The sequence below is a fragment of the Lynx canadensis genome, chromosome B2, assembly GCF_007474595.2.
Source record: "Lynx canadensis isolate LIC74 chromosome B2, mLynCan4.pri.v2, whole genome shotgun sequence".
NCBI lineage: Eukaryota > Metazoa > Chordata > Mammalia > Carnivora > Felidae > Lynx > Lynx canadensis.
In genome coordinates this window covers 128,989,471-129,002,721 of record NC_044307.1, presented here as the reverse complement: position 1 = coordinate 129,002,721, position 13,251 = coordinate 128,989,471, and the positions used below count along the sequence as shown (strand labels likewise).

Genomic DNA, 13,251 nt, shown 5'->3' with positions numbered 1-13,251 from the left:
AAACTAAGTTACTCTTCCTGATATGCTGAGGCTAGAGAACTAAAGTCTCAGAAGAAAATGTATATCTCCTTGAGAAGATAAATGTAAACAAAACAAAGAGAATGAAATGTATAGACTATATGGAATATAATGTATAGAATCAACCATTTACAGATCTCAGTAACTCTACTAAACATTGACAGATAAAATGAATTTCATAAGGAAAAGCCTTACAGGGAGGCCATTTTCAAGGAATTATGTCATAGCTATGCTTTTTATACTATTAAAACTTCCAAGATTAAACCTTTATGTAGTGCTTTAATAGCTTTCTAAGAGACTCAAAGAGTTATATATGTAGTAAAACAATATTAGTTTATCTTAGGAGTATGCTTGTATTAGATGTACATTTGTATGTACAATGACCATTTCTTATATATCTCAATTTACAATTACTTAAATTTAAAAACGTTTAAGTGATTATGACTACCTTCTGAAAGCTAAATTCTTTGACTCAAAATATACATCCTTAACTAAAATGATTTTCCATTTCAAAATAATAAATAATGCTTAAGAATTTATTTTTTAAAATAATGGACAATCAACTATATTTATCGTAGTGCAAAATACATCAATGATTATGAAAATGCTTTTTGGTCACTTAGGACACGAGGGGGAAAATGCTGGGCTTTCCTGCCCAGCATCAGAGACTCAGGAATCAGTTCGATAGACATCTCAGATTAAAAGAAAAAAATTTTAAACCCTTCAGATCTTGAACTAAGCACAATTAATGTTTCTTTCTATTTTATATAACTATTTTAAAACTATGCTGATTGTGGACACCACACAATGACTTTATTTTTATAGGTCATTCAAATGACTTTATTTTTCTAGGTTATTCATCAGTAATGATATCAAGAAATAATGTATTAGAAAAGAAGCAAAGCTAATACTGAATTACATCTACCCCTACACTAGAACCACAGAAGAGAGCTGAGGTTTTGATCCACTTCGAAGCCCTTCTATAACCCCTTCTATAATCGGAGAATCATTCTCCGATTCTCTTAATAAGAGATCCAGCTTTTTCAAAGGCACTGTCATGATTCTTAATGTGGTACATAGAACATGCTACGTCATAAAGAAATATTTAATAGAACAAATGGATGAAATGGGTCATGAGTAATTAGAAGGAGCAATGATAAAATTAAAGCAAAATATTTATATTATTATCTCAAAACTTACATGACTTTAATTATATATTATTAGCATGCAACTATCTAATAATAATATATAATTGGAATACTGGCCATAATATAGTCAATGTGAATTATAATAATAAAATTATATTAATATTAGTTTAATATAAGTATTTTCATCTTAATATTTAAGTTATATTATACACCATAAATTGCCTTATAATCTTGTCATAAGCTTAACTGAATATTTAACTTAATTATCCCCTTCTTTGTCGCACATGAATACTTTTTTCAAAATAGTGTGTGACTATATTTATACCGGACCTTTGCAATAATCTTGAAAATAAAAAGAGAAAAAAATGAAATAAATCCCTGTTTAATAGCATATAATCATTCACATTTAAAAAACCTCATGCTTTATGGAAATACGGTCATCTAGTGTGTGAATGCATTCTTTCTCCACAGTGTATGTACTATGCACCCACACAACTAAGACACAGCCAGAAATTCTTCTGTTTTGCTGGGCTTTGGCTTCTCAAGTGAAAATTAAGATAATAATCAAAATAACTTCAAACACATTACCCAAAATAGCAAGTAGGACACAGAGTCCAGAGGACAACGCTGGCTCCCTACCTTGGCAGAGGGTCCCCAGATCTGCACAGTTGGCTAGTTCTGTGGCCGGGAGTGGGATCAGGTAGGAACCTTGATCAATACAAAAGGATGACACAAGTTATCTAAATTTCGGATTTAATGGCATTATCCAAGAAAAAAAAATCCATGAATCTTCTGGTTGGCATAATAGGAGCAGACCTAGAAGTGTCCAGCAATAACACTCCAACATCAAGAAAGTCTCTCAATCTTTGGGTCTTCATTTCCACAAATGTAAAATCAAGTTACCAACATTTCCCTCAAAATCTGTAACTCCATTTATTGACACTTCACAGATGAAAGGAAGAGAAGTGCTCCTGCCCATTAGAGTTTGTGTAAAAAGTCCGGGGCCTTTTCATAGAATAGATTTAGAAATTCATATAAATAAAGTAATATAAACGTCAAAGCTAAGTTTCAAAAGTGAATTTGGATATTATTAATATTCATAAAATGCATATTTCTGGTTCACAGGCACCAGCGTATGCTATTTGCAATCCCAGAAATATGCTTCTGTGACTTCAAATTGGTCTCTGTGTCTTTTCATTTCAAACTTTTTTTTACTGACACATCCTCAGCAAGAAAGAAGTTTAGAGTTGATTTTCTAGTAAAAGTTCTGGGAACCTGGGTGATATGGCATTACTGGAGTAGAGTAGGAATGATCAGATATATAGGTAACCGATACTTGTGGAGGGCCTTATAGAATGCTGGCCCCATGAACGGTGGGGCTCTGTCTTCCATTGGTGAATCCCACACACCTAGTAGATGGGTACTCAAGCTTTACTGAACAAATTTCTAGATGCATCATCAATGGTTGATAACATTTTGAATTCTTTCTTAAAGGAAACTATGAAAGGAAACTAAGTAAGAAAATTAGATTTTAAATTTGAAACTGCCTTTGAGTCTCCATGGACAGGTAAAAGAGAAGATACAATAATAATAAACAATATTAATAATTCAGACTTGAGTACAGTGAGGATGGCAAGAAAGTGATGGATACAAGACATCTGAAGATAGAATGTACAACATTTGGTAACGAATTGGAGGAGAAGGCTAGGGGATAGACTAGGGGACATTTTTCTGGTTTCCAGCTTGAGAAATTGGTACATAATGATCTCATAAAAGGAAAGAGGAAATACTAAAAGAAAACTTAGGTGAGGTGGAATGAACAGTAAGTCCAGTAATGAGAAATGAGGTGCCTGTGTGACATCTGGATACGCGGGCAGGTGTACACATTTTTGTTGGGAGGTCTAGCCAAGAAACTATGCCACAGAATCTACAGACGTGTCTGGGATGACTCAAGCTAGAGTGTAGATTTGATGGAATCATAGACATTCCTATATTTAAGTATCATACTATTTAAAAAGTAAAAGAGCTCTAAATTTGAGAAGTAAAACCAGTTCTGGTAGAAGGTGGTTTTACAGAAGTTTCACAGAGGGTGTGGCTGTGTCAAGTATACTAGAAAGGTCAAGAATGATCAAAACCGAGAAGACGTTTAACTTTACATTGGAATTCTGGTAGTAGCTGTACAGGAATTAGTTTCAGTAGCGTGGGAATGAAGAACGAATGACCGCCATTTGAGATGTGAATGCAAAAAGAGGAAGGTTGGCTATGAAAGGAAGCAGAGACAGGGAGGGCGAGTTTGAAAGATTGAAAACTTAGACAAATGGACTATGGAAAAAGGCATGTGAAGAGGCAGAAGTTGAGTCTTGCCTTAGTCAGGATTCAGGTAGGATTTTACCATCAATATTTTCTGTCCACTATTCTTTCTTATCACACTCAACTTCTCCCCCCTTCTTGAAGAGTCTCACTTCTCTGTTAGGTACTTATATTTTAGTGAGGAACTTCTGAAAATTAAAAAACCTTTAAAACTCAAAATGAGAAAATGTCAGCCACTGCAACATAAGAGAGAGAGACAGAGAGAGAGAGACCCTTGGATGGAGTTCCTGTGCTGCTCAGATTACACACAATGCTGGCAGTCAAAGGTTCCTTAGGCCACTTCTGACACTGATACAGTATCTCTGGAAGACAAAGAAAGATAAGGAGACAGTGCTGTGGGAAAGAAGTTTCTAGGCTAACTACACGTCCACTGCAGTATATTGAAGGACTCAGGGTAGAAATGAGGAAAGAAAATCAGAAGAGTTATGATTTAGAGCAAGATATTTAACAATTTTCTTTAACATTTCCTCAGTTTCACTGTATGATAGCAAGTTCCAGTATGTGACGTCCTTGTCAGGGAAAAAGTAACATTTCTCAATATTTAAACTGATCAGTTGTCCTTTTTTGGGTACTCACAGTTTAGCAAATTGATACTGTATTATAAAACACTCAATAAACACTGGTTTATGACAATTCACTGTGGCAACAGAAATTAAATCTGAAGACTAAATAGTGTAAGTACAAGTGACAAATTTAATCAAAAGGAAATTACACTGATAAATGAAAGCTTCCATTACAAATATACCAAATTACGTAAACAAATACCTAAAATATAAAAAGGGCACACAAACTCTTTATTCCCACCTGGTTCCATTTTCAGCACATCTGCATAAAAAAAGTTATTCTCGCAATTAATTTTCCTAGGTGGACATATTTATAGGCCAGATTGTTAAGGAAGAGGAACCAATTCTCATTCCTGGATAATGATATAATTAGTATCAAGGAATTATTTTCAAAATGTGACCTATGTGTGTTCACTGATGTTTATGGATACCAGAAAGGTTTTTAAGGGTATTTACTTAATATTAACTGTAACATTTAGAGCCAAATTTCCCTGGGAGGGGGGGAATGTAATCACTGAAAAGCTGCAAAGCTATTAATCTTTCTTCTCTCTCTGTTGTTCTTCCCAAATCCTGCCGCTTTGAAAGGAGTCACTATTTACACAAGTTGTGGTAAAAAAGACTGATGCACACCTAACAGCTCATCTGACATTCTACACAATGATAATCCAAATAACAGTAGCACTAAATCCTCACAGTGAGTTGCAACATTGAGAAAAAAAAATTGCTTTCAAGTCCTCTTTGCAGGATTACTAAATAGAATTTTATAAATTTTCATAAATATATTTACAACACATTATTTCTGGAAGCTATTTATGCTCATAAAGAGTTTGGACATCTTCAAAGAATAAAGTCCTTTGTAAAGATAAAGTAATTTCATCTTTATTTTATTATTTAAAAAATAATTCAGTTATCTAAAAATGCTACACTCAGTAATTTTTTTTTTAGAGATAAAAGGAAGGAGCCAACAATGAGTCAGAATTTTATGGCTGTGGAAGACAGAACCGTAATAATTGAAAATGGAAGGGTAGGAATCCAAGAGTTGATGAAGCCTTGATAATTAAGCGCAAAATGCTGGAAGTGAAAAGAAAAATCAGTACCAATCCAAAAATGTCTAGAAAAGAATAACAACCAAGTTGGGTACTTAAGAATTGTGTCTTATCTCTCCATCCACAAGCAGTTAATAAATGGAAGTGGTTAATAAATGCTTATTAACTAAATGTAGTTGGTTTGAACTTGGACTATTCACAGAGTTATACTGTACCACTCCTCAGGAAAGAGCAGTCGTCAGTAAAATAAATAAAACTGGTATAGAAGGCACTGTCTGTTCTTTGTGAAAAGTGATGGACATTAGCCAGTATCTAAACTGAATCATAACACAGGCGAATACTTGCCATTATAATTAAAGAGTCCACTAGGAAAACCGTCTATCCATAGAGGTCATAAAACTGAATAAGCTTAATAAAATTGTTCTAAGAAAAAGAATGATGCTATAAAATGAAAAAGAATTACTGCTAAATAAAGCATTTCCTTCTGGAAAAGGCTGACAAGATTAACTATGTTAATAATAAAAAAGACCTGCTGAAAATTTCTTAATTAAGGTATAATTCCCCAACGAGGCTAGTGTAGGAAAACAAAAAAAGTATAATTCTGAACTTGTTGAAACATTAATTAATTATACGTTGATTACATGAAGGCTAGGGTATTTACTATTTGAAACAAATGACTGAATGTTTTAACATTAGATGGAATCAGTTCTATTTTACCATCGTTTTTCACATTATAATTTACTCGGCAATAGACCTTTGGAAAATCTATTCATTCCTCTACCGCAAGTTGATTCTGGAATTAAAGGTCATATTTAACAGATATTGTCAGTCCAATGGAATGTCAGGCATGAAATTCTATTTTCCCATTGGTTACTGTACTGATCATTAGTTTTTGGAAATTAGTTACCATAAAGAGCAAGCCAAAATGTTCCAGAAAAAAAAAATAAAAAGAAAGAAAGAAAGGTTAAAATGTTAATAGAGCAAACTTTTTTATGTGTTGAAGTTCTGCATAGCTAACAAGCTTAGATATGATCTCTGTGACAGGTATTTCCTGTCAGTTAATAAGTGACTTGGGTTCTTCAACTCCCAAAGCTGATGACTGAGCAGCAGGAAACTCCCTCTCCCGTTATGACTCCTGAAACATAGCCCAGGATATCTGAATCCATGGAATGGGGTGTTTGCATCATCATGGAATGTCAAGAGGACCACCATAAAAATTAAAGGAATTCAAATACACGGATTCTGTAACTTGTGCTCTTTCAATGAAATCATTTTGAAAACTTACAGATGGCTAAGTTACCCAAGCATGTGTTTGATGCATTCCAGTAATCCTAAGCCTTGGGAAAGGAGTTGTAAAGACAGTGTTGAAGAATATCCATAAATGAATCCTGGGGAAGGGAGAGAGGAGATCTACATTTTAGCTCACCAACTGCCTTGGCCACTTTTAAAAAAAAAAAAATTCAGTTTCTTGCCTTATATTAAGTGAAGAGACTAGCTTAAGTTGGGATTCCCAAGCAGAAATGCCTACTGGGGCCAGAAGGCCATCTAAAGATGGAAGGGGGTTGGCGTGGAAAGAATACAAAGAATGGTAAGGGTTGAGAAGTCCTCTCCCTCTGTAAGAAGCAGATACCACTTCCCCCCAGCTGTGTTGGCCAGGCACCAATACTAACCCAGGTTTAGTTTCTTGTTTGCCAGAGAATCCAAAAATTTATCTTTATTTCAAGTCTAATTTTTTAATGTTGGTAATAAATCATTGTTTAAAAGCATTATGTGGAACAATTACAAATAAAGGATAACAGGTAAAGGCCACTGCCATCATCAATGTCTGAAAGCTAAATGAGCCCATAAGTGGCTGGTTTAACTACATGTGGCCCAGGAGATCTAGCAGATCTTTTCCAGTGTCATCCCAAGTATGTGCTTCAGAAACTTGGACCCTCATGATTCTCTGGACTAGTTTTAAGGATGGGCAAAGTTTCTCTTAAAGGGCCAGACAGAAAAATTTTAGGATGGCGGGCCATGTTTCTGTCTCTCACAATCACCAACTCTGTCACTGTGGCCCAGAGGCAGCCTTAGACAATACAAAACCTCTTAGGCATGGTTGGGTTGCAATAAAACTTTCCTAGTTTGCCAACCTCTGGTCTAGAGGATTTCTTACAGAGTTTAGGAATCCATGTATATTCTTCACATTTTATCATACTAATGTATCCAAGAAGCAACACAGGAAAGAAATCTTATTAATTTTGCTTAAAACAAATACAATGTTGGGGCGCCTGGGTGGCTCAGTCAGTTAAGTTTCTGACTTCGGCTCAGGTTATGATCTCACTGTTCGTGGGTTCGAGCCCCACATCGGGCTCTGTGCTGACAGCTCAGAGCCTGGAGCCTGCCTCAGATTCTGTGTCTCCCTCTCTCTCTGTCCTTGCCTGCTCATACTGTCTCTGTCTCTCAAAAAAAAAAAAAAAAATGAATAAATGTCTAAAAAAACCCCAATAAACAAATACAGTGTTCATGCCCTGGAAAGCTAGTGTTTTCCCACCGATCACACCTGAACCATCATACTCCTCATCCAGGCAAGAAGCAGCTCACCTACTCTAGTGTGGCTCACCTTCTAGTGCTGCATTTTCCAAAAGACGGTCTAATTTACACTTATAAGAGAGCACAGCTCTAAAACCTAACTTTTTGAGTTCACTTCCTGGCGTGGCCACTAATTAATGAAGTAACACTGCATAAATTACTTAATTTCTTTGTGCCTCAGATTTCTCGTCTGCAAAATAGGGTTGGTAATAAAACCCACATCATGGGATCTGTGTTGTAGAAAACAGTTAATATGTGTAAAGACCTTAAAACAGTACCTACTACATAATATGTATTGAGTATTCAAATTAAGCGTATAACTTAAGTATAAGCAATTATTAATATATCTACTCAAAAATTTTTTTTGGTTGCCACAGTCCTCAAACATAACCCCATAGAAAGGCAACTATTAAATGGTCTGTATTATGACTTTTTAATGGGCTATGGTGAAAACAGGTCCCTGGAGTAAAGAGAATCACCCTGGATGAAGGAAGAACATCACTGCCCTCTCACCGCTCACCATCTCACACCAAACCCACACACTTGATCTTCTCCATTTCCTCACCGAATGAAAGACTTCTCAGGAGTCCCTGAACATCCTCTGTAGCTAAGCAGACTGAGGGGATGTTGAGGAACACCATTAGCTCCTTCACAAACTTCTTCGGTCTTCTTCTAGAATACAGTTGTGGTTTACCCTCTGTCCAACAACCCACAAGGAGGTATCTCTCCAATGACACCACTTAATAGCCTCCCACCATTTGCAGACGCACCATGGACCACACAGAGCAATGAGTGACTTACCCTGAGGGTTAGGGGGCAAGAATTCCCCAGAGCAGAAGGATACACACCGGTCGCAAACTGGGGAGGTGGTCCCAGATCTTCAAATGGGTCCCACTTTGTTCATATTATCGGGAATGTATTTCTGGTAAAACCCCCTCCAAAGTCACATGAGAATTTCTTTTTAATATTAGACCCCTTATTATCCCCCTCCCTTTAAAAAAAATTTTTTTTAATGTTTATTTCTGAGAGAGAGTCAGAGAGACAGAGAGAGACAGAGCATAAGCGGAGGAGGGGCAGACAGGGAGGTAGACACAGAATCCAAAGCAGGCTCCAGGCTCTGAGCTGTCAGCACAGAGCCCGACGCGGGGCTCGAACTCCCAAACTGCGAGATCATGACCTGAGCTGAAGTCGGATGCCCAACCAACTGAGCCACCCAGGCGACCCCCACTTCTTTCCTCTTTTAAGGAAAGTTATCTCTGTGACTAAAAAGTATCTATTATCAACAATTTAGTCATATGACATTCAAAAGTGATAATGAAACTTCTACTTTTGTATTTTAATCAGTCTTGTAATAAAATAATGATTTCCAAAATTAACTCATGCACATAAAGAATGTTTGATAGTCTATTTTAATATAATGTTGCTATATAGAATTATTTTCCTAAATATTTTGCATTTAGCTACTTCCAGTAATATCACATTTAAGTCTCTCAAAGAGCAACCATAAAGGGCAACAGATGACAAATAGTCATTTTCAAACAGAGAAAAAAAGCTCAAAGAAAAAATTGATAATTCCTGATTATCAAAGATTTTTCCATAAAATGGATATCTTTGGTATTTTATCCTGGCTGAGTAAACAGCATTCTTTTAGGTGGTGGTTGTTTATTTAAATAAGGTACTAGAAATGTCATAAAGATCAACTTTTCACGATATCTTTGTGATTAAAAACAATACTTATTAACTTCTTTTATTTCAGTCCTGGTGTAAACATTTCTATTTGAGGTGTCCTAGTTACCACTCTTGTTACATCAGTGATAAACTGTGTGACATTTTATGACATAAGGAAAACTTTAATATGGTAGGACCAAAAGCTTTGATTGAATAAATATGGTTTGTAATCAAATGTATGCTGTGTATGGCTGAGCATACAAAATTTTAGAAATTAAAAAGCTCAGGAGCACCTGGGTGGCTCAGTCAGTTAAGCATCTGACTTCAGCTCAGGTCATGATCTCACAGTCCATACATTCGAGCCCCACGCTGGGCTCTGTACTGACAGCTCAGAGCCTGGAGCCTGCTTTGGATTCTGTGTCTTCCTCTCTCTTTGCCTCTCCCTCATTCATACTCTGTCTCTCAAAAATAAACATTAAAAAAAAAAAAAGCTCATTAATGACAACTACCTATATATACATACATATATATATATATATATATATACACATATATATGTATATGTATATGTATATGGTGTGTGTGTGTTTATGTATAATTTCTTGTTGACCAACATCCATAGAACAATGCTTTAAAAAACAAAGTGTGAATATGCCCAGACTTACCACAGCTTAGGTTGCTTTCTGCTTTCAGAGCTAGGGTTGGGATATTCCAGAAGTCATTTTGCCAGTCGACCACATTCCCTTTCACATTACAGCTGAGGTTAGAGAGGATTTTGGAATTCATGGTAAAATTCCAAAGTCGAAAGTTATAAATGTCCCCTTTTAGAGAGGCAATCTCATTGTGACTGGAGCCTAACAGCAATTTCCCATTTCCAGGAATCACTTTATTAATGGTAGAATCGCAGGGAACTGCTTCATAGTTTCTTTTGAAATTTACACCAATAAAGCCCAGAGAATTATTCCAAGTGATGCAGAGCTGCTCAAAGCTTTCTGTGAAAATGTCTTCTTTATCCTTTACAGGTAACACACTGTTTAGGAAGCATTTTGAGCCAGAAATAGAAAGAAAGTAACCACTCTTGGCCTTTCCAAAACCGAGTAGCTGTGTGGAGGACCCATTTGAGTAGGAGAAGGCTGTCCATTCATGGTCTTCCTTGCCAATTTTGGTTGCTTCAAAGCAGAGAGTGAAAGCGCTGAGCTCTGGAATAGAGACACTTTTGGCAACAGATACCTGATAACTGTCTAGTGTCTGCGGTAAAATGACCTTCTGGTTCCTTAAGGACACAGCAACTAGGACAAAGCATAATAACACATAAAATGTATTAACGTCAAATACGAACTAATGAGATGCAAAACATCTGATATGCCCTCCCACCCCCACCACTCTGGATCAACTGACTTTTGCCTCACACCTCCTTCATGACTGTCACAAACCCATTACCTTGTATCAGTAAAACTACATGTAATCCCATCCATATTAACTCTAATCATTAGAGTATGTGGGATCTCACAGCAAAACTTCTGAGTTATAGCCAACCCAGTTGATAAGTATCTTTTTTTAATCCCTGAACTGAAAAAGAAAATCCCAAAAACCCAAATTCAGGAAACTACTGTTTCAGGAAAGCTGTTTATACATTAAAATTTTCAAAAATATATTAGTTTTCAAATAATTTCTAAACGTAATAGCTAATAGTTCTTTTTTTCATTAACAATTGCCTTTTACTCTTCCCAAACCGTCCTCTGCCACCCTCTCCCCTTCAGAGACCCCATATCCTATTCATTTTCCCCATCACCAGGATATTTCAGGAGCAAAGGTAAAGATAATTCTATGAAGGAGAGGCAGTCTAGTAAAAAAGTAAAAATAAAAATGGAATTTTAAGCTATATTTCCTTTACAGCTGGGTATTTGAGTTCCTTTGTGAGGGATGGCAAGGGGCAGAGGTAAAAAGGGCGACACAGCCACCTCCAATCCCAGCTCCTCCACAAAATGCAATGTGACCTTGGACATGTTACTCCACCTCTCTCTACCTTCTTCTCCTCATCCATAAAATGAAGGACGGTGACACCTATTGCACACGTGGTCAGTAGGAATCAAATAATACCTAGAAAGCACTAGAACAGTGCCTGCTATAGTCAGTATAGAGCTAGGACTAATTACTAATGTTACTGATTACTAATAATGATTACTATCATCTGCATAATATATTCAAAATAAAATGCGTTAGCCTAGTCCTTCTGTGACACATGTGAAATTAGTAAGTAATACAATGGATTTCACCCTATGTTAATATAATAGACACTGTGAAACATGTACCGGTTTGAGACAGAAGTAGCTCTCCTCAAAAATTCTCTTTAATGCTGGCTTCAAGGAATGCTAGATTGAATAGATTTTAATATAGGTCTATGGTAAAGGCATCATTTTCATGTAAATATTCTAGTAAAAACTGCATGATGGAGTTTAATAGAATTGTGGATTTCAGTCTACTTTTTAAATATAAAGCACTTTATAGGTCTATTTACCCAAAGGGATACTTACGTAATATGAACCCAGTATACTACATGTATTGTTTAAAGGGCTGGAAAGAAATATGTCCATCAATGTTTTATTAGTAGTTATGGCTAGATGACAGATGTATGGATAATTCTAACTTGCTTCTTTTTTTTTCTAATTTCCTGTAGGGTTTTATAATTTTGAAAACATCATTTGAAAAATTAAAGCACATGTTTTCCAATTAACCACACACGCACCTAATGTGAATCACATTTGTGATTGTGACTCACAAACAGTAAATAACTCTACCACCAAAACCCAAGTTTATAATAATGAGGGTCAGTCATTTTCATAATGGTGCCTTTCTTTTTTGTTCTTTCTTTCATACATGATATTTACTTAAGAAGCTAGTCTTGAATCCTGAATTTTCCTTAAGTAAAGAGAGGCTTTAGAGAGACCAAGATTATTCAAATGTTATGATATGCCAGAATCTGGGAAATACATTTGATAGAAATATATTTTTTCCTTTCATTAGAAATTTTTAAGGTGCTGGGAATGCAAGATGGTGTAGCCACTCTGGAAAACAGTATGGAGGTTCCTCAAAAAACTAAAAATAAAACTACCCTATGACCCATCAATTGCACTACTAGGCATTTATCCACGGGGTACAGGTGTGCTGTTTCGAAGGGACACATGCACCCCCATGTTCACAGCAGCACTATCAACAATAGCCAAAGTATGGAAAGAGCCCAAATGTCCATCGATGGATGAATGGATAAAGATGTGGTATTTATATACAATGGAGTATTACTTGGCAATCAAAAAGAATGAAATCTCGCCATTTGCAACTACGTGGATGGAACTGGAGGGTATTATGCTAAGCGAAATTAGTAAGAGAAAAACAAAAATCATATCACTTCATTCATATGAGGACTTCAAGAGACAAAACAGATGAACATAAAGAAAGGGAAACAAAAATAATATAAAAACACGGAGAGGGACAAAACAGAAGAGACTCATAAATATGGAGAACAAACCGAGGGTTGCTGCAGAGGTTGTGGGAGGGGAGATGGGCTAAATGGGTAAGGGGCACTAAGGAATCTACTCCTGAAATCATTGTTGCACTATATGCTAACTAATTTGGATGTAAATTTAAAAAAATAAAAAAATAAAACACGTTAAAAAATAAATAAATAAAAAACAAACATACAAAAAAAAAAACAAAACAGAAAATAACAAGTGCTGTCAAGGATGTGAAGAAGTTGTAAATTCTGTGCACTGCTGGTGGGAAAGTAAAATGGTGCAGCCACTGCAGTTGGTTCATTAAAAAAACGGTAAGAGGGTTCCTTAAAAAATTAAGATTACAGTTACCATATAA

General features: G+C 35.9%; 1 protein-coding gene across 3 annotated transcripts in view; it reads right to left on the bottom strand.

Moving 5' to 3' along the window:
• Positions 1-13,251, bottom strand: part of ADGRG6 (adhesion G protein-coupled receptor G6) — a 140,415-nt gene that overhangs the window by 59,421 nt on the left and 67,743 nt on the right. For all 3 annotated transcript variants that reach the window (XM_030316474.1, XM_030316475.1, XM_030316476.1), the window contains exons 4-5: positions 10,050-10,673; positions 1,806-1,874 (exon numbers count right to left, since the gene is read on the bottom strand). In XM_030316474.1, coding sequence (XP_030172334.1) covers positions 1,806-1,874; positions 10,050-10,673 — 693 coding nt within the window. The remainder of the gene's footprint in view (positions 1-1,805; positions 1,875-10,049; positions 10,674-13,251) is intronic.